The sequence below is a fragment of the Neofelis nebulosa genome, chromosome 4, assembly GCF_028018385.1.
Source record: "Neofelis nebulosa isolate mNeoNeb1 chromosome 4, mNeoNeb1.pri, whole genome shotgun sequence".
Taxonomy (NCBI): Eukaryota; Metazoa; Chordata; class Mammalia; order Carnivora; family Felidae; genus Neofelis; species Neofelis nebulosa.
Genome location: NC_080785.1, coordinates 167,049,183 through 167,073,402, shown reverse-complemented (window position 1 = coordinate 167,073,402; position 24,220 = coordinate 167,049,183). Strand labels below are relative to the sequence as shown.

Below are 24,220 nucleotides of genomic sequence, written 5' to 3'. Positions count from 1 at the left end.
GACCACCCAGCGTCCGCCGACGGGCCAGCAGATGGAGACGCGTCCTCGGGCGGGAACGTGATCGGACCTTGAACAGGAGCCAGGCGCCCACCCCCGCCGCCCCGCGGACGGACCCCGGACACGCGACGCTCAGGGAGGGACCCGGACGCCAGAGGCCACGCGGGGTGTGGGCCCGCGTGTGTGAAACGTCCAGAACAGGCCCGTCCGGGGACAGGAAGTGGAACACGGGGGGGGGGGGGGGGGGAGGTGTGACCGTGACTGCTAATGGGGAATGGCACTTCTGGGGGTCATGGAATGTTCTGGAGCTTAGAGGTGACGATTCCATAGTTGTTGGGATGTGCTAAAGCCTCTGGCTTTACAGGGGGAGACGTGTGTGAATACTTCCAATTCGAAACAAGCCTCTCCCAGTGGACTTGGGAGCACGGGTGACCAGGCCCTTGTGGGGCTGGTGGCTGCCCCCAGCCCCCGCCGGCCCCACCCTCACTCAGCTGAGGGGGAGGCCTGGGTTCGAATGCCACGTGTGCAGCCACGTGACCCCTGGAGCCGGCACCCTGTATTCCCTCCCCCCCCCCCCCCCCCCCGCCCCAGGCCCCCGCCACTGCTCTCCCAGGCTGCGGCCCCTCAGTCCCCTCTGCCACCCCCCCCCCCCCCCCCCCCCGTCTGGGTCCTGCTGGCCTGAGCCCAACTGGGCAACAGAAGGGAGGGCCTCTTCCCGGGCCCGAAAGTGCCCATGTTTGGGAACCCCAACCCAGATGTGGGGGCTGCAGTCCAGGATCCTTCATCAGTGCTTGGGCTTTGGCCCCCCTTCTTCCCCGGGGATGTCCGGGGAGCAGCCAGCTCGGATCCTTGGTCGCGTTCCCGGGGCCAGCGCGGGGCTGCACGGGGGGGGGGGGGGGGGGGGGGCTCTGACAGACTTGGGGTGCCCGAGCGAGCCACCACCACTCCCCCCCTCCCCGCCGCCCACCGGCCTCCAGAAACCCTGCAGCTGGAAGCGATGGAGAAGCACGTCCAGTCCAGCCAGTTCTCCCTGCACGCCCCCGGGCCCCTTCCCAGTGCCACCTGCCAAGCCCACACTGTGGGTCACCTCCTCTGTAGGGGCCCTGGGCCTGCCGATGCTGGGGACACCCGCCCACCCCGGGAGCCCCGAGGCCAGGTCACCGCAGGGGCCCCGACTGGTGTGGGTGCATGAGCCCGGACCCTCAGGGAAGGGGGCCCCCAAGCCCCCACCCACCGTCCCCTGCTCCCCACCTCCCCCCAAACAAAACACAAAGAACATCAAAATCAGGCAAATGAGGCAGCAGCGGTCGTAACAGGCTGCGTTTAGTGGTTTTTTATGTACAAGAAAAATGATTTTTTTTTGTCTGGTTTTTCATCTTTTGTCTTTTTGTTTTTGTTTTTATTACTTTTAAAGCTTCTCCCCCCCCCACCCCCAAAAGTGCATTTTTATCAATTGATTTTTTTTAAATCTCCCACACTTTATAAAGACTCTCAAATACAGTCTATGGAATGTCTGCTCTGTGCTCTGTGCCCCCGGGCACCGCCCCTGCCCCCCCCCTCCCGCCCCCGTTCACCAGGCCCGGCCCCCCAAAGTCCAAGGCACCTTGTGTCTGGGCCTGGGAGGGGCGGGGGGGACCCTGGGCCTCAGGAACCCTGGCCATGGCCTCCAGGCAGCCCCGGCATCGGGACGGGGGTCTCCCCAGCCCCTCCACCTCCTGGCCCTGCCTGCCCACCCCCTGTGTAAATCTATGTCCTTAGTGCGAGCTAGTCTGAACTCTGAGGTTATGGCTCCCGGGGCGCCCGAGCCCCCAGGCCCTGACCCGTCCTGCGCCAGCCGCCCTCCAGGAAGGCTGCTTCCTCAGCTTAAATAACTTTTTAAAATAAAACTGCAAATATAAATATCTTTCTTTCTCAAAAAATAGGATTTTTGCTTTTTTTTTTTTTTTTTTTTTTTTTTTTTTTCTGTTTTAAATTTTTTGTCCTGCTTTTCCTTTCACTCTGTCTGGCCTCCTACAATCCCGGCTGCCTGGACTGCCTCGGTCCTGGGGGGCCCCTCCCCCCGCCCGGCCCAGCCTCGACCGCACCACGCGCAACGTGTCCAATGCTGCCCCCCCCCCCGCCCCCGGCTCCCGCCACCGCCCCCCCCAACCCCGGAAGGAAGCAAAGGGACAGCCAGGTACAAATGGCAACGAGATGGCCACATGGGGGTCTCCTGGGCAAGCCACCCAAGGGGGGGGCCGACTTTGGTATGGCCTGCTGGAACCCGGAGAGGCGCAGGCCCACACCCGTGCCAGGCTGGGCCTGGTCCGGAACTTTACATTCACTGGGTTTTAAGTTTTGTTTTTTTTTTCTGTTTTGTAGTGTTTTTTTGCTTTTTTTTTTTTTTTTTTCTTAATCTCAAAAGGTGGGGTCAGGGTGGGGGGGGTGCTAGGCTGGGAGAAGTGGCAAGGGTGTTAGCCTCTCTCTCCTAGGTCCCACAGGCCAGCTGAGCGCTCCGGGGAGTGTGGGGGGAGGCCCTCCGGCACACACCTCCCCCCCCCCCCCGGAGCTCCCCCCCCAACCCTGCCCGGAGCCCCTGGCCCGGACCTCACTCTCGCACACACGCGCGCACACATCCACCCAAACTTCACCAAGATGATGGAAATAACAATTTCGCTTTGTTTTTCTTTTCTTTTCTTTTTTTTTTTTTTTTGTACCAGGCAGTTAAAAAAAAAAAAAAAAAACACCCCAAAAAAAGAAAACACAAAAAAAAAAAAAAACCCCAAACAACCAAACAAAAAAACGTTTTGCTGTGTCCTTTCTGACCAGTCAGCACGCTCCCCCTCAAATATTTTTTTTTTTGTTTGTTTGTTTCCTGAAACGCGAGAACTCAGCAGTATCTTTGGCAACACTTGATCACGACCTTAATTTAAAGAATAAAAATAAAATCGATCCACGTCTATGTACAGTATGTGATTGCGCGGGGTCAGGGGCCGGGGTCCTGGCGCTGGGCCCATGCGGACGCTGCGGCCCCTAGGACGGGCGGGCGGGCCAGGGGTTAAGGCGGAGTGGGTGGGCAGGGCGATCAGAAGCGGGGCAGGGGTTTAGTGCAATTCCCGAGGAAGTCTGTTAAAAGTGTGCTCGGCGGGGATTCAGCCCTTGCCCCCGCCATAGTGCCAGAGGCCTTGATCCCCCCACCCCGAGTCCAGCCGCCCCCACTGGCCAGGACGACAGCTGTGATTTTTCAGTTGGTTTTATTGCGAGGGGGTGTATGAGCGGGGGGGAGAGGTCTGTCCCCTCAGGGAACCTCTCAGCTGGGGTGGGGGGGGGGGGTCCCTGGCCTGGGCGCTCGAGCTCTCTGCTTGGCCTCCACAGATGGTTCTCCAAAAGGGCTTACTCTATGACACCGGGGTGTGAGGGAGGCCACCCGGCCCTGGGCTCCCCTGCCACCCCCCCTCAGGAGGGGGGGTCCTGAGACATTTGGGGGGCTGACGGGCTCGGGGGGAGGGGTGATGAATAGTATCCTGTAGAAACAATGATGAAAGTTGCCTTCTTAAAAAGCTTCCCTTTAAAAAAAAAAAAAAAAAAAAAAAAAAAAAAGACAAGACGGGGTCTGTCACAGAGCAAAGGGGCACAGGGAGACGGGCCAGCAGCTGGAGGGGGGGGAGCAGGGGCACCCCTCACCTTGGGCTTTGATGCGGGAGGGTCTCGGCTTGACAGAGCGTCTATTTACAGGGTCCCACGCTAGGCATTGCATATGCGAGAGGGCGTTGGGGTGAGGGTGCCCTGGCCTCTGGCAACACGGTCTCCCCAGCCCTGGCCCCCGTCCGTGGCCTGTGGCTCGGTCAGTACCGGGCCTTTGGGGAGCCAGAGGCTGGGGGGAGGCGGGTGCCAGCCCCCAGATTACAGTCAGTGCCTTTGAATAAAAAGAGGGGTGCCTGGGGGAATATAAGGCCCTGGAGGTGGGGCCCCGCCACCCGCCTCGACGGGGTTCACCTGTCCCAGATGGCGGCTCCTTGGTGGCCACAAGGAAGGGCGGCCATGCTGGAGGGCGGGGAGCCCCAAAGTGGGCGAGGGGCGAGGGCAGGGGGCGGGGGGGGGGGGGACTGGATTGCTGTAGCTGGTTGGAAGGCCAGCCCTCTCTCGGGCCCATCCCTGAGCTGGGGAGTCAGTAAGGAGGGTCCCCGCAGACACGGGTGGCCATCGTATGGCTGGCAGGTGATGAGACACCTCCGAATCAGAACCAAAACGGGACAGAATGGGAGGGGGGTGGGGACACGGCAGAAACACAAAAAAACCCCACGGTCCTGCCTGCAAGGCAAGGCCCCCGGGTCAAAGCACGAATACCTCAGAAGACCTCGCCCCCGTGCCTTCCTGACCCCTGTCACCTCGGGGAACAGAAGTGGATTCTGCGTCTGCGGTGGGTTTTTTTTTTTATTATTTTGTACAAAAATAAATTGACTTTTAGGAATTTCTTTTTGCTCTCTCTCTCGCTCGCTCTCTCTCGCTCGCTCTCTTTTATTTTTTATTTTTATTTTTTTTTGTCTTTTCGACTTTTCATAGAAGTTGGTTGCAACTTGTAAACATTGTTTTAAATTAAGAATTAAGATAAAGTGTAGTACCCGTTCCGTTACAAAGTGCCAAGACTTCTATTTGTGGTTGGTTGTCTTTTTTTGTGTGTGTTTTTTTGTGGTTTTTTTTGTTTTTTTTTTTTCCTTTCATTTTGTAAAATGTTGTCTTTATTGCTTTTGTGACACGAGAACGTCTGGCCTCTTCTCCCCTCCTCCCTGCCACCTCGAGACCCTGGGCTCCCTCCGCTCTGGCCTCGTCCACCCCACACTGTTGCTTTGCTCCTCTGAGGAAAGTATATTTTATATATATATATCTATATATATCTATATATAAATTTTGTTTTTAAGGAGGGAAAGAAAAAAAAAATCTAAAAAGTGCTTTAAAAACTTGGGAGAGGGCTAAGGGGAGGGTAAAGACAAAAATGTTTTGAATCTCCAAACGTCTCGTGGGGTCTGGGTGGCCTGGGTGGGGGAGCACGGCCTGGGGGGGGGGGTGGCGGGGCGCCCTGAGCGGCGGTCCGAGGGGGGGGTCCGCCAGGGTGTAAGTGCCGTGACGGGAGGCGGCAGCAGCCTCCCCCCCCCCCCCCCCCAGGGAGCCACCCTGGCGCCCCCTCCCCCGGCTCCCCTCTCCGGGCCTGGAAATAAATAGATTTGTGTCACAGCGGCCAGGACACGTACAGGACCACAGGCAGGAGCGGGAGGCAGGGAGACCGTCGGGGAGGCGGGGAGGTGGGGGGGGGGGGGAGACCCCCACTTAGTAAGTGCCCTGAGGAAGGAGGGTGGGGGTGGGGACAGGGTGCATTTTAACGTCCACTCACAGCGGACAGAGATCGTTTAAGGTCTTGTCTGAAAGACTCATAGAAACCAGCGAGGGGACGAAAACAAAAGCCCACCCCAGTGCCCCAGCCCCCGCGGCCACCCTCACCCCCACCTGGCGCCTGGGGCCCTGACCAGGCCTCAGATGGGACCCCAGACCCCATGCTGGGTGTGCCCCGCGGGGGCGGGGGGGGGGGGGGCTCAGAATCTAGATGTCCCCCAAAAACCCCAAACCGAGCCCCGAAACCCGTCGGCGGGGTGGGGGTACGGGGAGCCGGAGCGGGGCCGAGGGTCCCCGCGGAGGGAGAGAACATCATGAAGGAGAAAAATCTCAGAAAAGCACTACCCTAGATTCTGTGGCGCCTCATATATATATATCTGTATATATATATATAGATATAGATATCTGTATATAGATAGATTTTCTTTTTTTGTGTTTTTGGGGGGGTGGTGGGTGATTTTCTCTCTCTCTCTCTCTCTCTGTCTCTCTCTCTCTCTCTCTCGGGTTTCTGTTTTCTCTTTTTGGTTTTCAGGCAAGTCCGGCCGCGAAGCTGCCGTCGGCGGTGGCCCCGGCGCCCCCGTCGCCTCCCCCTCCGCCGGCACCCGCTACATTCAACCTGCTCGGGCCGTCGGCGCCGGCCTCGTCCTCGTCCTCGTCCTCGTCCTTAAAGTGCTTCTCCTGGCCGTTGCGCCGGCCGTCGGGGGAGCTGGGCGGGGCCGCGGCGCCGGGCGGGGCGGCGGCCCCCGCGGAGGGGTCGGGCCCCCCGAGCGCCCCGCCCCGCACGCGGGGCTTGCGGCCGCGGCGCGAGGGGACGCCGTTGCAGCCGTCCTTCTTGAGGTGTCTGTGCAGGTGGTCGGAGCGCACGAAGGTCTTGCAGCAACTGTCACACTGGTAGGGGCGCAGGCCGGTGTGCACGCGCATGTGGTTCTTCAGGTCGTAGTTGTGCGCGAAGGCCGCCCCGCACTGCTGGCACAGGTACGGCTTCTCGCCCGTGTGCTTCCTCATGTGCACCTTGAGCTTGTCCTGCCTGCGGGCGGGGCGGAGGGGGGGTGGTCAGCGGGCGCCGGCACCACCCCGAGCCCCGCGGGCCACGGCCGGAGAGGCGGGCCCCCCTCCGCGCAGGGGTGGGGACAAGCCCGGGAAAACCGGGGCACCCAGGGCCGTGGGCCAGAGATGTGGGCCCTCCACGCCAGGGTGGGGACAAGCCCGGGAATACCGGGGCACCCGGGGCCGTGGGCCCGAGACGTGGGCCCTCCAAGCCCGAGGAGGGACAAGCCCGGGAATACCGGGGCACCCGGGGCCGTGGGCCCGAGACGTGGGCCCTCCAAGCCCGAGGAGGGACAAGCCCGGGAATACCGGGGCACCCGGGGCCGTGGGCCCGAGACGTGGGCCCTCCAAGCCCCAGGAGGGACAAGCCCGGGAATACTGGGGCACCCGGGGGCCATAGGCCCGAGACGTGGGCCCTCCAAGCCCCAGGAGGGACAAGCCCGGGAATACCGGGGCACCCGGGGCCGTGGGCCTGAGATGTGGGCCCTCCGCACCGGGGTGGGGACAAGCCCGGGAATACCGGGGCACCCAGGGCCGTGGGCCGGAGATGTGGGCCCTCTGCGCTGGGGTGGGGACAAGCCCGGGAATACCGGGGCACCCAGGGCCGTGGGCCCGAGACGTGGGCCCTCCAAGCCCGGGAATACCGGGGCACCCAGGGCCGTGGGCCCGAGACGTGGGCCCTCCAAGCCCGGGAATACCGGGGCACCCAGGGCCGTGGGCCCGAGACGTGGGCCCTCCAAGCCCGGGAATATCGGGGCACCCAGGGCCGTGGGCCCGAGACGTGGGCCCTCCAAGCCCGGGAATACCAGTGCACCCAGGGCCGTGGGCCCGAGACGTGGGCCCTCCAAGCCCGGGAATACCAGGGCACCCAGGGCCGTGGGCCGGGGCCGTGGGCCCTCCAAGCCCGGGAATACCAGGGCACCCAGGGCCGTGGGCCGGGGATGTGGGCCCTCCAAGCCCAGGAATACCAGGGCACCCAGGGCCATGGGCCTGAGATGTGGGCCCTCCACACCAGGGTGGGGACAAGCCCGGGAATACCGGGGCACCCAGGGCCGTGGGCCCGAGACGTGGGCCCTCCAAGCCCAAGGAGGGACAAGCCCGGGAATACCGGGGCACCCAGGGCCATGGGCCGGAGATGTGGGCCCTCCACGCCGGGGTGGGGACAAGCCTGGGAATACCAGGGCACCCAGGGCCGTGGGCCGGAGATGTGGGCCCTCCAAGCCCGAGGAGGGACAAGCCCGGGAATACCGGGGCACCCAGGGCCGTGGGCCCGAGACGTGGGCCCTCCAAGCCCGAGGAGGGACAAGCCCGGGAATACCGGGGCACCCACGGCCGTGGGCCCGAGACGTGGGCCCTCTGCGCTGGGGAAGCGACACCCACAGGGGCTGGAAAATGCCTCGCACTCCCCCCCCCCCCCCGCCCCACCGCTCAAATGGCAGAACCTCTCCGAACCCCTTTTCTCTTATCCATAGAAGGAGGGAAATAATGGGGGGCTTCCCTCTGGGGGTTCTGCCTGTGGCACCCACATTCATTCACAACACTAGGCATTTACTGAGTGCCTGCTGAATACCAGACCCTATTTCCAGGGCTGGAAAATACTACAGGGCATGAGGCAACACTCCAGGGTGTTTGGTAACAGAGAGGGTGGCCAGCTGTCCTGGTCTCTAAGACGGAAAGTCCTGCATTCTGGGACAGAGGGTCCCCACCCCACAGCCCCCAGTCTCCGTCAACTCCCCCAGCACCTCTGTCTTTCTCTGCTCTGGCCACGCTGGATTCCTGGCTGTCACTACAACAGGCTGAGCACAAGCCTACTTCAGGACCTTTGCACATGCTGTTCCTGCTGCCTGGAGCACTTTTTAACCAGATCTTCATATCTGACTTCCAGCTCAGACGTCACTTCCTCAGACAGGCCCCTCCCCACCTCGCACTCCACCCAACCCACCCCGCGTCCCTCAGGCCACCACCTCTTACTCTCGTTTGTGTGCCGGTTTCCTTGTTCCTCATCTGTCTGCCTGCCTGGACTGCGAGCCGCAAGACAGCGGGGCCCGGGTGATTCCGGGGCCCCTGCCTGCCCATCTTGCCCCACAGGGAACAGTGCAGAGCCAGCCAAGCTGGCCAACGGATCAGCCCTAAAGCAACGACAGCCCGGGTGCTGCTCTGTGTCACACAGCAGCCACGGCTCTCACACGCGGCCCGAACCCTCGCGACGTGGCCTGTTCAAGCTGAGATGGGCCACCAAGTCCAAAAGGCGCCCCAGATCTTGAACGCTTCGTTCGCTTAACGTGTCATGCAAACTGGCTCGCTTAGAGCTCTGTACGCCGATTACACGTTGAACGCAAGAAAAATGGACGTCAAATACGACTCGAGTTACTTTCACCTGTTCCTCTCACTTTTTAAAAAGTGCGCCTGCCGGAAGATGTCAAATCACAGAGGTGACTCATGTGATCGCTGGGTTGGCCTCTAGCCGTGGGAGAGGATTCCTGCCTGGAATCCACAGGGCAGGGGCAGAGACCTGGGTCTCCGCAACCCTGGCCAGCATCTGACCCGTTCCTTGCTGCAGCCTCCTGCACCCTACGGCTCAGCCATCCTGGGCCTCTCACTTTTCACACCTACCACAATGCTCAGTGGCGGGACCGACAAACTCCTATGCATCCGTCAAAGCCCCATCTCCAGTGTCCCTCCTCCTCCAGGAAGCCTTTCCCACTCCTCAGAGACTTGGTCTCCCCAGGCTCTTCTAGCCCCAGGTCCCTCCCTCTGGCACCACCCACAGAGCTCTAACCCTTTCAAGCCTCCCTATCGCCCTGAGGTTCAAGGCCTGGCCCTTTGCAACCAGACCCCTGCCTCTTCTCCAGCCTTATAATCCCACGTGAGTCAACAGAACTCGGGACACAGTGAACTCCTCGTTCCCTGGACCACCCGGGTCTCTTAGCCCCGAGGGAGCTCCCTTCCCTCCACCTCCTCAGAGTCTATACGAACACGGTCTCCCGCTTGTCCCGTCCAGATCCCAGCACGGGCCAGGTCCAGAGGGGACAGCAGGGACTCCGACTGAGGAGCAGACAGACTCCTCCAGTTAAGGCTCAGAGAGGCAAAGCGACCTGTCCCAGGCTGCACAGCGGGCCAGGGGCTGCCCGGTGGTGGGGTGGGGGTGGAAGCAGCCTGTTTCGTCACCCCGAGCCCTGGTCCGGGTAATTATAGCCCCGGCTGCCACAGGCCCCGCTTACTCAACTCTCTAGTGTGACTCACAGGGGCCCCTGGGCTCCCTGGCCTGAAGGAAGGCGTGGGGGCTGGGGCCCTGGGTTGGGGGCAAAGAGGAGCCAGGTGGGCACGTGGGGGTAGAGGCCCGGCCTGGTGTGGCTCTCCCTGCCTCAGTTTCCCTGCCTGGTAAACAGGATCAGCCTGAGTCAGGGTGGGGTAGCCAGGAGAACTCCAGCTCAGAATGAAGCCACCTGAGGCCTGTCATTAGGGGTGTGGGACCAGGGCGGGGGTGGGGGGGGGGGGAGTGTCAGGGGAGCCCCAGGCCCCTTCTCACCTCTCCAGATCCTGGCTTACTGGGCCTCTACAAAGCTGCCCCTCCTGGGCCCAGAGACCCTGAGGGCACGGCCCACAGCCACCTTAGGACCCCTGTCTGGAGGAAGAGGCAGCCCCCGAGACTAACAGTGCCCCAATCTCACCAAATGGGGGGGGGACAGGCCCCCAACTAGATTCCTACCTCCCAGCTGGCACCCTTTACCCCTTGCTTAGGGTCCTGAGCCCTGCAGTCTGGGCCACACCCTCTTCTCCTGGCCTGGTGGGGAAGGGGCCGGGGGTCAGCCCCTAGATCCTGTCCCCATGGGGCAGGGCCGGGAAGCTGGGACAATGGCCTCTTTCTTCAGCCTGGGTGGGCGTGGCTGGGGGAACCCCAGGGCGGGTGGGGGTAGGGGGTGATGCTGAGTCACCCAGCCTGGCCAGGCCCCTGCACGCCAGCCCCCCGCGCCCCCCCTCCCCCCCTGCCGCCGGCTGGCCCACAGGGCCCAGCCGGCCAGCTCTGGACTCTTAAGACCCAATCACAAATTCCCCTAGCCTGGCCTCCAACTCCTCCTGCCTAGGGACCAAACCCAGTGGCTCCCATGTCCATTTCCCTCCTGCTGTTGCCGCGACCCCCAAGCTGAACTGGCCTCAGGGCCTTGGCAGTGGCGCTTCCCTCCTCGGGGACTCAGCTCTCTGTTTAAAACAGCCGCCGCCCCCTCCCTGGTTCTCTGCTCCCAACCTGTGTTCTCTGCTCTGTGGTTTTAGCTCACACACGCCCCATGGCCCGCACGGGGATTCTGGCGTGCCTCTCCGCTGCTGGGTCCCCGGGGCCTAGGACAGGGCCTGGCGCCCAGCAGGTGCTCCGTAAATGCTGGCCGAGTAGAGCGAGTCCCCCGGGGCTCCTGGGAGACTCAGGGAGGCAGCCCGGCTCCCCCTGCCCTACGGGGCAGCCACCCTCTCCCCAGGCAAAACGTCGGCCTCCAGTCCGGATGAGAAGAATGCCCCCCCCCCCCCCCGACTCCCGGGCCGTCCCTCCCTCGAGCCTGAGCCTCCCGTGGTCCGGCCCCGAGGCCTATGGGCTCAGCCTGGGGAGCACCCGAGCCCTCCCCCGCCCGAGACAGAGGACAGCGGTGCTGCGGGGGGGGGTGGAGGGGGGGGTCCCGGCGTGCCCGCTGCACCCCCACCTCCCGCCCCCGCCCCGCGGCGCACCGGCTCACCTGGTGAATCGGACTTTGCAGATGTTGCACTCATAGGGCTTCTCTCCGGTGTGGGTCCGGATGTGCCGCGGCAGCTTGCCGGCGCCCTGGATGACCTTCTCGCAGATGGGGCACTTCTGGAAGGCCTTGGCCCGGATCTTCTTTTCCACCTTCTGCGACCAGGCCGGGTAAACATCCCCGTCGTGGGCGCCGCTGAAGTACTTCAGGTAGTAGTCCACGACGCCCTTGTCGTCCGCCCGCGACTCGTCGTCGCTGTCCCCCGCCGCCGCCGCCGCCGCCGCCCCCGCCCGGCCCACCGATGACATCATCTGCTGCAGCAGCGTGCTGGCCGCCAGCCCATCCGCGTCGGGCCCGTCCCCGTCCCCATCCTCGGCCGCGCCCGACAGGAAGCCCGGAGAGTCGCCCGGCTCGGGGGCCGCCTCCGACAGCGAGGCCGCTTCCTCCTCCCCACCCCGGCCGTAGTGGCCGTTCTGCGTGGCGGTGGCCGGCGGGGCCACGGGCGGCGGGAAGAGGCCCCCGGCAGGGGCGTCCTCGTCCCGCTCCGGCCACAGGCCCGGGTTGCTGTCGCCCTCGTCTGCGTCCCCGGCCGAGGGCCGCTCGGCCGGCGGCCCCGGCCCGTAGAAGTCCAAGCCGTTGCAGTCGCCGGCGGCCACGGCGGCCACGGCCGCGGCCACGGCCTCCTTGGTGGCGTCCAAGTCCTCGTCGGACGTGCCGAAAGCAGACCAGGGGAAGGCGGAGGTGGGGGGCAGGCTGTTCATGGGGTTGCTCTGGAAGAACTCGAGGTACTCCTTGGCCCGGAGGAGGTTCCGCTGGTCGGTCTGATCCACGAGGTCCAGCTGCCCGGCGTCGGCGCCCGCGTCGGCCGCCAGGATCTGCCGGTCGAGGAGGTCGGCGCAGACGTGGCTCACGGCGGGGATCTCCAGCAGGCGGGCGGCGCTGAGGATGTCGCCCACGTTGGCCGTGCTGACGGTGAGCGTGGCCGTGTAGGCGAAGTCCATGAGGGCCGTGAGGGCCTCGGCGCTGACGAAGTCGATCTCGTACACGTTCTGCTGGTCCACCACGGCGCCCGACGTGAACAGCTTCTTGAAGTACTGGCTGCAGGCCGCCAGCACCGAGCGGTGCGTGGGGAACTCCCGGCCCTCCACCAGGATCACCACGTCGCACAGCAGGCCCTGCGTCCGCTGCTCGTTGAGTCCGCTCAGGATGTCGCTGCTGTGGTCAGGGAACGGGATCCCGATGGGGCCGTCCACACCGCCGGCCATCTTCCGCGCCGAGACCTGCAGCGCCAGGTGGGGGAGGGGGGGAGGGAGGGAGTAGTGATCGTGAGGGTGCGGGGTGGTGGGCGCACCGGCCGGGGCTGGGGACCCCCGGAAGGCGGCGCCCCCCCCCCCCCGCCCCCAGCCTCAGTTTCCCAGCTGTGCACCAGGGCAGGCGGACGTACAGTGCTGCCTTATCAACGGGCAAAACCCACGCCGGGGGCTCGAGCGACAGATCCTGACTCCCCCCCCCCTCCACCAGAGGGCCCCCTAGAGTGCCCGGCCAAGGGATGATTTGAGGCGGTACGGGAGCACACAGTAGGCGCTCGATAAATGCCTTGCTTCCTAATGAATCTGAGTGCTGGCTTCTGCCCGCACCCTGTCTAAGGAGGTGGTGATGCAAGGCACCCACTGTGTGCTGTCATATGGCCGAGCCCCCGGCACCGTCTGCCCTGTGGAGGTGAGAAAACAGGGCTCCCGGTGGAGAACCACGCCCACGGCCCCTCAGCCGTACCCTGACTCAAACCTAGGATGTGTGACCCGGGGGGACAACCCGGTCGTCAGTCCCTGCCTGGCCCCTGGGCCTTTTCTGACCTCCCAGTGAGGCTCTGAGTCAGGAGGAAAGGGTAAGGCCAAGACCCAGGGACCAGGCTGTGGGCGTGCCCTGGAGGGGCGGAGCCAGTGGCCACAGGACAAGCCACTTCCCGCGCCTCGCGGAGCCCCCAGCACGGAGCCCCCAGGACGACGCAGCTCAGCTTGGCCCAGGCACAGCAGAGAGTCACGGGGTGGGGGCGGGGGAGAACGACTGCCTGAGGCTCCTTTTCCCTGCCCACCCAGGCTGAACCCCCAGAGGAGAAGTAGGGGCTTTCTGTCCACCTCATGCCCACCCGGCTCCTCCCCAACCCTTGGCCACCCTGTTCGGCCCAGGGCCTCAGTCTCCCCATCTGTCGAATGGACAGAGAGGCCTTTGGAAAAGCTGGCGGTAGTGGTGGGGGACACTCCGTCTGTCCTGCCCCTCTCCCCCACTCCCTTTTTCCGCCTTCCCCTGGGCTGTGACTCATCCACCCACTCGGGCGCTTGTGCAACCCTCTGGCTCCTGTCCCCACCCCTCCACCCTCTCTGGGGAGCCCCCAGCTGCCCCAAGCCACCCAACACAACCCACGTTCCTCCGGTTGCCCAGCTCTCAGGACAGAGCCCCCAGACATCTCCCGGGAGGGGGGCCGCGCCTTCCTTGGCCTAAGGGCCTCGGGACCCCCAGCCCCCCAGGCAGAGCACGAGCAGCCCAACCCAGCTCCAACCCACATCCCTCCTGCCTCGAGTGGACCAGCCTGGCAAGGGACCCCGGGGTTGGTCTGGCCCAACCCAAGGCCAGGCCGGGACTGTCCCGGCCCGGGGCCGCCCTGGGAGCAGGGCCCTGGCCCTGGGGCTGACACAGAGGCCTTTGTGTGGCCACTCGGGCCGGCACTACACTTCCCAGGACGCCTCTCTCTGCGGCCCGCCCTCTTTCCCGCTGACCACACCAGCTGCTCGGCTCTCCCCTCTGTTCCGCCAGCCTGTGGTGGGGCGGGGGGGGGGGGGGGGGGGGGGCCGGGGGGGGGGGGAGGCTCAGATGTGGCTGTTGGGAGCAGGAGATGGGGGGGGATGCCCGACCCCATCTGAGGCCCAGCCACGGAAGCCTCGGAGGAGCCCCTGTGGCGGCTCCCACCCCCTGCCACCATCTGCCGTCTGGCCCCAGGCCCCAGGGAGCAAGTGGGCAGATGGGCTCCGGATCAGACTGGCCTCGGCCCTCCTCACCCCGTTCTGATCCGGGCCACCAAGGCCTCAAGATGGCCACCGTGGCCCCGCTTGCCATCCTCCCCCCAGGTGCCTCAAGGTCCGGACCTGCAAGGGTTCAGAGCATTCACCGGCACCTCCCCCCACCCCCCCCCCGCCCCCCAGGCTGCCCCACCCCTGCCTTCCCACGGGCACTGCGCCTGCCGGGCAAGGGGGCTGGCGCAGCCCGGTCCTAAGTATGAAGATGCTCGGGCTCCGGTTTGCAGCCGGCTGGGGTAGCAGGCACAGGGCGCCGGCCCGGGCCCTGGGTCTGGGTCTGCACCAGCCAGGCGAGCCTGCAGCGTGGCGCGGCCCGTAGGTCCAAAGGCCACGTCTCTGTCCCCTCCAGCCAGGGCCTCTGTTTCCCCCACGTAATCCTAAGAGACCTCCCCACCCCCACCACCCCCCACCCCCAGCAAGCCCTTGCCTCATCCCTCAGCCTGGAAACTAAACTGGGTCTGCAGACAACCTGGCCCACACCCTCCCGCCACCTGCGTGCCACACCCCAGGCCACTGCCCCCACCCCTTGGGGCCCGCTCCCTCTAAGGCAGAGGCAGAAAACCCCGCGGGGGTCAGGCGGGCGACCCGGCAGTTAAAAGGCACCTGTTTGCTGAACACCCACTGTGCGCCACGGCATCTTCTCGCCAGGACAGCCGTGTGGCCTCCTGCGCCCTAAGAGGCCCGGCCGGCACCCGACACCCAGTAGGTGCCCCCACGCCAGGTGGCTGCCTCGGTCAGGACGACCCAATGAAACTTCTCTCCTCCAGGAAGCCCCACCCCCACGCCGGCCAGGTCCCCACCCTCCAGGGCCAGGGTCCTCACAGCTCGGGCCCACACCCACCCAGCCCATCTTTCATCAGAGCCCCGCCCCCGCCTCCATGGGATTTCCGGGGCGCTCGGTGCTGACTCGGCGGCGGCCGAGGGGCAGGCCTCAGCAGGCTCCCCCCTCCCCCCACCCCCGCCGCCGGCGCACAGTAGGGGCGCAGCAAACCGGATGAACCAAAGACCACAGAGCTATGCGCGGAGTGAGCCCACACCCAGCCCCGCCCACCCGGCTGGCGCGCTCCCCCGGTCCCACCTCCGAGCTAACCTAGGGTCATTTATTTGCCGCACTGTTTCCAAGGCGGCAGAACCCCGGGCGGGCCTGTCGGGAGCCCTCCCGGGGCCTCCCGTGTGCCCTGGACGACTGGGGACTAACTGGCACCTTGTTCCATCCTTCTCGCTGTAAGCCCAGGGCTTTACAGACGAGGAGAGGCTCAGAGAGGTGAGGAGGCCTGGGCAAGGGCACACAGCAGACCAGCGGCCAGGCCGGGGACCCAGCGCCAGGTCAGGAGGGCCCCCGCCTGGCCCCAGGAGCAGCAGGTGTGGCAAGGGCATCCTGAGCAGGGGAACAGGACAGGCAAAGGCCGGGAGGTGGGCGCCCCGGAGAGGGACAGGGGGAGGAGGCCCTATTTACCGTGCTTCCCAAGGTCAGGGGCAAGGTGAGGGTTGGGGCGGGCCTCCTCCTTCTCCCCCCTCCCCAAACTCGTGGGGAAGGAGAGAGGGGGCGGCCGGCAGGGGGTGGGCAGGTAACTGCCACCTGCTGTCTTCCTGGAAGAGGGGGCGAGGGGGGTTGCTTAATGAGCGGTTGAGGCCTGTCTACACCCCACGCCCCGGCCCCGACACAGAGTAGAACAGGAAACCAAAGAAGGGACCTCTGACACCTACTATGTGCCGTGCACAGCAGTCCGAGCCCAAATCCCAGGTCCTCCACTTCCAGGCTGTAGGACACTGGGCAAGAGGCAGGGCCTCTCTGTGCCTCAGTTTCCTCGGAGGTCATGACAAGTGCCAAGGGGACTGGGGCTGCTTGAGGCCCAGGGTCCCAGCCCCACCTATTCAGCAAACTCTGCCTGAGGACCTACTGTGTGCCGGCATGTGTCCCCAAAGGCCCAGTGAGGCTGCTTACTGACCCCCCCCCCCGGGGCCTCCTTGCGGATGGGGGGACTCCGAACTTAACCTCCGAACGTGACTCCAGGAATTCAGCCCCCTCCCCACCTACTGCGTGTCAAGGAAGTATGTGGTGAGGCCCCAGGAGGAAGCCAGGGGTGAGGAGCCCTCACCTGGAGGGGAAAACCAGACCCAGAGAGGGTGGGTGGCTGGCCCAAGGTCACACAGCAAGTCTGGTGCCCAGGTGCGGTCGCCAGGCCCACGCCCAGCCGCCCCCGCCCCCTCCCAGGCCAGCGGCCTGTGTTGCAAGGTTGGTCCCAACGGGTAACCCCGCCCTGACCTGGTGCCAATCCCTGCCTGGCCCGGTCCCCGGCCTGGGGTTTAATGGGACAGGAATGCAGCGTCCCGATTAGGGAGTGGGGGGCACCAACGGCCCAGGGTGGCTGCCGGGCTGCCAGCCCGCCTGTCCTCACAGGCCTCCAGCCAGGCCAGACACCAGCAAACAGGCCCTCGGCCATTTTATGTGTCCATTTATTGCCCTAAATGGGGAGGGGCTTCCTGCCCAGGCCTTAAAGGGCCAGAGGCAGGAAGGCTGCAGGCCGGTGGGAAGTTGGGGGGCGGGGGGTGCTTCGAGGAGGTCACGAGGATCCCATCTGACCCCCAACTCATGGGTGGGGCTGAGGCTCACCCTATTCCCACGCTCTCGAGGGCTGTCGCGGGCCAGGAAGTAACAGCCCTGACACCAGTCACCGGCTTCCAAGAGGAAGCCCCGGGAAGCCAGAGCCACTCGTGGGGAGTTAGAAGGAATGAGCTTCCCATCACCTGGGGGTAAGCAAAGCCAGGCTTCACAGATTCCCATCACGGTCTAGCCCACCCTTGCTCAGGCTGTACCTGCTTGGACAAAATGGAAGGGGCCTGGCTGGCCTCTCGAAGCTGTCCTCTCTTTCGTCCAGACCTCTCCCTCCCTCCCCCGAGGCCTGCTTGTTACCAGGAGGTGCCTGCACCTCCCACCCACCCCCCGCCCTCCTCCAGCCCCCAGCCCGGGCGGGTGGATCGCTAAGCCTGGAGGGCCCAGACGAGGGGGAGCCTGGCCCGTGGGGGCCTTGTGTCCTGTGCCCACGAACCCGCCAGCTCCCTCCCATCAAACACATCCTGATGGGAGGTGGGACGGGGCCTTGTTTTCCAGTTAAACCAGAAAGGCGTGGGTGGGGACACTTCCACCGAGTGGCCGCTCACAGCCTGCTGGGGGGACAGATGGAGGGGCCAGTCCTTTGGCCAGGCTCTTCACAAGCGCCAGATTCTCAGCAGGGCCCCTTCCGCGCTTTAGGGCTCCACTCAGGGCTTGGGCCCCGAGGGCAGGCGCTGCTCCTCAACAGGCCCGACCCTGATCTCGACAGGGGTCCTTACGGGTCTGTAATCACTGCCCCACTTTACGGGTCAGGAAACTGAGGCTCAGAGAGGGGAAGTGACTCGCCCAGGGTCACACAGCAGAGCTCACTTTGAACACAAGCCCACTGGCTCTGTACTGCCCGACTGGTCCTTCCCGGGCTCCTCCCCCCTCCTCCACACTGCCCCCAGGTACCAGCAAGGGACTGAACCCCCTACCCTGCAGGCCTTGGGGCTGAGGACAGCTTATTCTCACGCCCCCTCAGAGCTGCCTCTGCCTCTGCCTCAGAAAAGGGAGAGGTTTGCCTGAGGTCACAGAGGGAGCCTGGGGCAGGACTGGAGTCCTGCTGACATCTGTGAACTCAGGACAGGGGGGCCCTAACCCCTGGTCACCAGGGATGCAGCACTCTCCCAGGCCCTGACACCGCACGACAGTCGCTCAGCCAAGTCTCCTGGGGAATCGGGGACTAAACCCTTAGGACCACAGGTTTGGGCGAGACTGAGGCCTGGCAGAGGGGCGGTGACCTCCCCAAGGAGACCTCAGGTGGAGGTGAGGGCTGGGCTGGGACCGGACCACACTGGCCCCCACCCAAGCCTGTTCCTCTGGTCCCCACTGCCCAGGGCTGTTGCAGGGCGGGTTACGGTCCATCAGGTGCCTGGAGCACAAGGTGACAGGTGAGGGGGTTCTGCATGTCTCAAGCGGCCGGGCTGGCGACACACTCCGCCAGAACCCCCATTGCGCCCTGAGTTGACCTAGGTGCTCCCTCCATGAGGGAGGGCAGGAGGACACAGGTAGGACCCACAGGCACCACGCAGGGAGAACCCTGTAACCCCAATTTACAGCAGGGGACACCCAGGCTCCAAAAGGCCAAGGGGCTTGTCCAAGGTCACACAGCAGCTAGTGGGTCATTCGAAACCCCAGCAGACCTCGGGCCAGCTCTGCTGCAGAGGGGCTGGCCCTGAGTCTCAGCTTTAGCGAGGTGACCTCAGTCATCTTGGGTATAATGGGTCATAAAACCCAGAGCCCTGCCCATCTCCAGGGGCCAAGGTGCCAAGGTGCGGGACTGTGGCTCAGAGAGGGCAGGAAAGGCCTTAGCGAGCCATAAAAGTGCCTGCCACAGAAGGCTGGGGAGGCGAGAGGACAAGGGGCTCGTGCTGTGTGACCTTGGGCACCTGGCTGGCCCTCTCTGAGCCTCGCCGTCCTCTTTGGACACAGGGTTTCATAAGCCCCAGCAAGTCTCCATTTGGCCTACAAATGCCGGCTCTCAGCCCCCAGGCCCCCAGGAAGAGAAGTGGGTGGGTGCCCCTCAGCTGAGAGGAGACTCGTCTTGTGAGCCAGGAGGCAGGACCATGAGGGTCAGACCCAGGCCCAGCTAGGTGACCTTGGGCTGCTCTCTGCTTCCCCCCGGGCCTCAGTCTCCCCTGCCCAACACGGCACCTGCTCCGAGGGTTGCTGTAAGCCACCACCCCCCCCCTCCCTGCCCCGGGGTCCCCACACGCGTGTCTAGCCTCCCCTCCCAGCCTTGGTTTCCTCCTGTGGCAAAGGGGACTGCCACCAGCCTGACCCAGCTATAGGTCAGAGGGCCCCAAGGAAGAGAAAGGAAGGGAAAAAGCAAACACGAGTACTTGCTACGGCCTCAGGAACCTTCCCCACTGGATGAGACCCAGCTCTGCCAGGCCTCAGTCTCCCACACAGAGGAAAGGGCGCATCAGCTCCCTGCGGCCACCCCCTGCTGCTTCTCCTAGGGCCTGTGCTGAGAGTTTCTCGTGGCTCCCGGCCCGGGCCAGGGTGCTGACTGGCCACCACGCAGCCAATCAGAACTGAATAATAAATACCCCCCCAAAGTGACCCTCGAATTAAAATTTCAGTGTCCCCGTTGGCTCCTCTTTCCCTCATTAGGCATGCGGATCCCAGGCCTCCGCTCTTCCAGTCACCGGCTCCTGCCCCCCCTTCTCCCCTAGGCTCCCGTCTCCACAGCGATGGCTGGCGGTAAACAGAGCCCCGAGCCCAGCCGACAAGTGCCAGGCCCGGTGCGCTCTAGGGGCCCCAGCGGGGGTGGCCCCCAGGGGAAAATGCCCCCTGCACGGAGCCGAGCCTGGACTCCCCGGACCTCTCCCAAGACCAGCTCTGCCAATAGGAAGTGATCGGCTGGTCCTGCGGAGGGCCCCCCCAGTGTGGGAGCGGCACACTCAGGGTTACGCCCTGGCCGTGTTGTGGTGGTGGGGGGGGGGGGGGCGCGCTGACATGGAATCCCGGATGCCCTCTCCAGCCGGCCCTGCTCCCGGAGGCAGCTGGCAGGGGGAGGGGGTGCGTAGTAAACCAAGCCCGCCACCCATGGGTGAACCAGGTGGGCACACCCGGGGAAGGGGCACCAGCACCTCTCTCACTTCCGCCGCCCGGCTTGGGGGGGTGGGGGGAGGAGTTGTCTGCCTCCCCTGACGGCTCACTCCACTGCTGGCTGCATTCCCCAAACATTTAGTGGGCGCCCACTGGGTGCCCCAGCCAGGTTGGACAGCAGTCTCTTGCTGCGGTCCACCGGGCTCCCCAGCCAGCAGTGCCACCCAGAACCCGCAAAGGCCTGTGCCCGGGGGAGGGGGGGGGGGGGGTGCACCGGCCCCGGCGCTCAGTTCAGGCCCCTGCCTGGTTCCAGGCCCGGGACTGGGGGAGGGGGCTGGTTCCCAAGCCAGGGAGGGAGGAAGGGCGAGGGAGGGAGCCGGATCCCACCAGCTCACCCCCTCCTCTGCCGGGACTCAGGGTTCGCACGTGGTGGTGGCGTCAAGGGGAAGGAGGGGGGTCTGAGCCAGAGGAGACGGGGTCACGCGCTTTGGGGGCGCGGGCGGCGGGGAGAGGGGTGCTCTCCGCCCCCTCCCCGGGGGCCGGAGCCGCGCGGCCGCGCGGGCGGGGCAAGGGGCCAGGCCTGTCCCCCCACCCAAGGCTGAGTCAGGCCCGGGCGGGGGCAGGAAGCGGCCCCCTCCCCCGCCCCGGCCGCAGCGCGCGGCCCCCGCCCCGGCCCGCGGGCCCCCGCCGCACCGCCCGCGTGGGGGGCTCCTACCTCCTTCCCGGGGCAGCGGCGAGGGGGCCCGGCCCCGGCGGCGGCGGTGGCGGCGGCTGCGGCTGGGCTGGCTCCCTCCGAGGGGCCGGGAGGCGGCAGTGAGCCTGGCCCCGCGCCACCCCCCGCCGCCGGCGGCCAATCCCCACCCGGGCTGGGGGGAGGGCGATGCAAATTACCCCGGATCTGGGTCCGCCCGCCCGCCTCCCCCACGCCCGGGCCCGGCCTGCACTAGGCCGCGCATCCCCGGGCTCGCTTGCGCCGCGCGGCCGCTGGGGCCGCCGCCCTCCCCGGGGAGCGCCGGGTGGGTGACCCCCCCCCCTACCGGGGCGGGGGGCCGAGGGGAGGGGGGCTGGGGACGGTTACACAACCAGGCGGGGAGGGGCCCCGGGGCGGGGAGGGGGCCGGCCCGCGGGCCGCGCAGCCGGAAGCCGGGGACCGCCACCGGCCCCCGGCGAGGGGAGCCCGGCTTCAGGCCCCGCCTCCGGGCCGGCTCGGCCCGCCCCCGCGCCGCGCCGCGCGATCGGTCCGCGCCCATTGGTTCGCCGGCCCGCCGCTCACCGCCCCTCCTCCGCACCGCCCCTACCCGCGGACCGCGGCGGGCCGCCGGCGCGAGGCACCCTGGGACTTGTAGTCCCAGCCGCCTGCCACCTGCCAGTCGCAAGCGGTGGGGGGACTACGGCGTCCAGAAGCCCCCGCGGCCGCGCCCGCCCACCGGGACACTCCACCCCTTCCCCCTCCTTTGCAAAGCCCCCCTCCCTGTTTTTTCAGCCCCCTCCCCCCCCCATCCCCCATGGAGCTCAATCCTGGCCAACTCCAACGTATGCACGCAGCACCGAATAGGCCCCCGGGGGGCGAAAGCACCCCCAGTACCTAGCTGCAAACTTAGCACGCGACGCGCCCCCCTATCTCCCCACGCCGGTTCCCCCCCACCCTCAATGCGGCCCCGCTTCCCCTCCCCCGCTCCCCGCGCGTCTGGGATCCCCGAAAAGCCATGCACTGGGGCGCGGGGGGGGGGTGCTGGGGCATAAGCCCATGCACTTCGCCCCCAATTCCCCTTCCCGGGCGGCGCCCCCTCCCCGCGCTCGGGATCCAGGGCGCTCCCAGCCTCCGGGCAGCTGCCAACCACCCCCTCCTCTGAAACTTGCGGAACGTCCGCGGCTTCCCGGATCTCCCCTTCCCGAGAGGGCAGAGGTGGGCGCAGCGCCCCCGGCCCGTCCCCGCCCTGCACCCCGTGCGGGGGGCCGCGCCGGGCGCTGACTTACCTCGCGCGGCCGGGCCGGGGCCGGGCCGGGCCGGGGCGCGAGGGGCCGGGGCCCGGAGTTGGGACTGGGCTCCTCGGCCGCTCGCCTCCGGGGTCCGCGTCTCTCGCTCTCCGCCTCTCGCGCTCTCCACTCGTCGCTCCCTCGCTCCGGCGGCGGCGGCGGCGTCACTGCCCCTACAGTAACTGTACAGTACAGCCAAAGCCCCGTATGATGCTCGCGACTCCCTTCCTGGTTTCTCCGAGGGCAAGAGGGGTCCTCCCTTGTCTTAAAGGTGCCGCAGCCGCCGGCCCCCCCCCCCACGCCCAGCCCGCCCCCCCCCACCCCGGCCTCGGAGGCCAGAACAGGCTCGGCAGGTCCCCTCTTGCCACGTCTCTGCCCTCCCGTGGGGCTTCGCCCGCTGCGCCGGGGAGACCGGGCTGTTATTAGGTTTTGTCAAGTTGGTGGGGGGGGGGTCCAACCCGCCCCCGGCGCGCCCCCCCTCCTCTGACCTCTCCGCCCCGCTGCGCGGCGCCGTGCCAGCTTGCCAGCTTATCTGGCCCCAGAGCTCCCCGGGGCGCGGGGGGAGCGGGCCCCCCGGGGTGGAGGGGGGTGGGGGCCTCCAGATAAACAGGCCCCCAGCCTCTGCGCAGGGGCGGGTGCGGGGGGGCGCGGGCTTTGCCCCCGACGCCCGGGGCGTGGCAGGATGGCAGCGGGGGCGGGGAGGGCTGTGCGCACTGCGAGGACCGACGCGGGCGTGGGTCGCGGCGGCCTGGGCCGCTGGGGTTGGGGGGGGCGAGGGAGCGGGGACCCCGGGCCAGGCGCCGGCCCTCCCGGGGCCTCAGTTTGCCCCGCCGCAGAAGGGACCCGGGGGCGGGTTTTCGACTGACGGCTTGGGTCCGCTGGGCTCCCGGGTCCCTAAATGAAACAGCCAACCTGCCTGCCCGCGATTATATAAAAGAGTCGCCTCCGCCCGCTGCGCCAGGGGCGTAGCGGGGGAAGGGGTTGGCGAGGGGCGGGCTGGGCGGTTGTTTTCCCGGCTTGCCGAGTTCCCCCACCCAACTGCGGGCCGCTGGGCTGGACGGGGACCGGGCCCCGGACGTCTGGGTCCTGCGGGCCGTTCGCTCAAGGGTCTGCGTGGCTCCGGAGGGGCAGAGATGGGGAGTGGGGAGGCGTTGGCTCAGCCCGACTTTTTTCCCCTGTCCATTTCTCCCACTTCCTCCCCGGTCGTGGGAGAGGTCCGGCGGGGCACGGGGGAGGGGGAGGAGGGGCCGCGCGGTGAGAACAGCCTGACCCGGCCCGGCCGGCTGCCCGCTGCACACAGTAGGCGCCTGGGGAGGGCCGGCCGGTGCGATCAGCCGCGCGAGGGGCTCTGGGCCTCAGTTTCCCCTTCCTCCTTCCCTCGGACGGAGAGGGCTGGCACCTGCTTTAGAGCCGCCTTTTACCGAGCGCCTCTCGAGTGGCTGGCTCTGTCCCGGGTCCTGTTTACCTCCATTCTAACGTCCAATCGCGTTATAATCATTATTATTTACTGTTACCATCATTATCACCACCATTACTGGCCCTGCCGTGGGTGAAGTGGACGGGGGGTCTGTCCTTCTCGGACTTCAAAGCTTCCCACCGCCCCTGGTACTTTATTGCTTCTTCGCCCAACATATTAAAGGCGCCTTTCAACTCCCAAACGGGTTGAATCGCCTTTTGTAATAATAATTTGGCTTCTAGGGGAAACCCGGGAGGCCCCCAGAGGGGAAGTGCCAGCCCCAGGACTGAAACCGGCCCCTAGTAGGTAGGAAGGGACTGAGGGAGGGGCCGTGTGGGTCCCGGTGAGGGTGGAACCCAGGGACTTTGCTCTAACGACCCTGCCTGGGATATAAGCCCGTTTTCCTTCCTTAAACCAGCCTGCCATCAGCCTTAGGACAGAAGGGCCAGGCAGAAAGACAACTTGCAGGTCTCAGGGTGGTGCCTGGACTCCTGCAGATAACTGGAGCTCGGGCCTTGCTCCTCAATGGCCTCACCCCCTTCCCCGCAAGCTCCACCCTCCGGGTGACTCAGTTTCCCCTCCTGTACCATGCAGCCCTGAATATCCTGCACCGTTTTTCCACAGGGGATAAACCGCTTCAGAAGGGGCAGGGAATGAATATAGACGCGTACAGAAGATTGGCATCGAATCTAAACTTCATTATGCCCTGAGAAGGAGGCATTACATAATTTCCATCTTACATATGAGAAAACTGAGGCCCAGAGAGGGGCAAGGGGCAAGGGCGTCAAATCCAGCATTCCACCCGACTCTGGACCCTGCCAGAAGGGCTGGGGGTGGCTCCTCCAAGGATGTGCCGGGCTGGCATACCCCGCCCCACCCCCCATGCTCACTCCAGTCCCTGCAGTGACAACAGGAAGGGAGGCAAAGCTTTGTC

At 65.8% G+C, this 24,220-nt stretch overlaps 1 protein-coding gene across 3 annotated transcripts; it reads right to left on the bottom strand.

The window, feature by feature from the left end:
- Positions 1-1,281: 1,281 nt before the first annotated feature.
- Positions 1,282-22,230, bottom strand: ZBTB7A (zinc finger and BTB domain containing 7A). 3 transcript variants are annotated; one of them, XM_058728983.1, is made up of 3 exons: positions 21,831-22,230; positions 11,136-12,412; positions 1,282-6,391 (listed from the first exon to the last, which is right to left on the bottom strand). In XM_058728983.1, exons 2-3 carry the CDS (start codon positions 12,395-12,397, stop codon positions 5,893-5,895), a joined length of 1,761 nt encoding a protein of 586 aa, XP_058584966.1. In that variant the 5' UTR covers positions 12,398-12,412; positions 21,831-22,230; the 3' UTR covers positions 1,282-5,892. The 3 variants fall into 3 exon arrangements, with proteins under 3 accessions (XP_058584966.1, XP_058584967.1, XP_058584968.1); XM_058728984.1 differs by lacking the exon at positions 21,831-22,230 and adding an exon at positions 20,569-21,039; XM_058728985.1 differs by lacking the exon at positions 21,831-22,230 and adding an exon at positions 14,807-15,029.
- Positions 22,231-24,220: the final 1,990 nt, after the last annotated feature.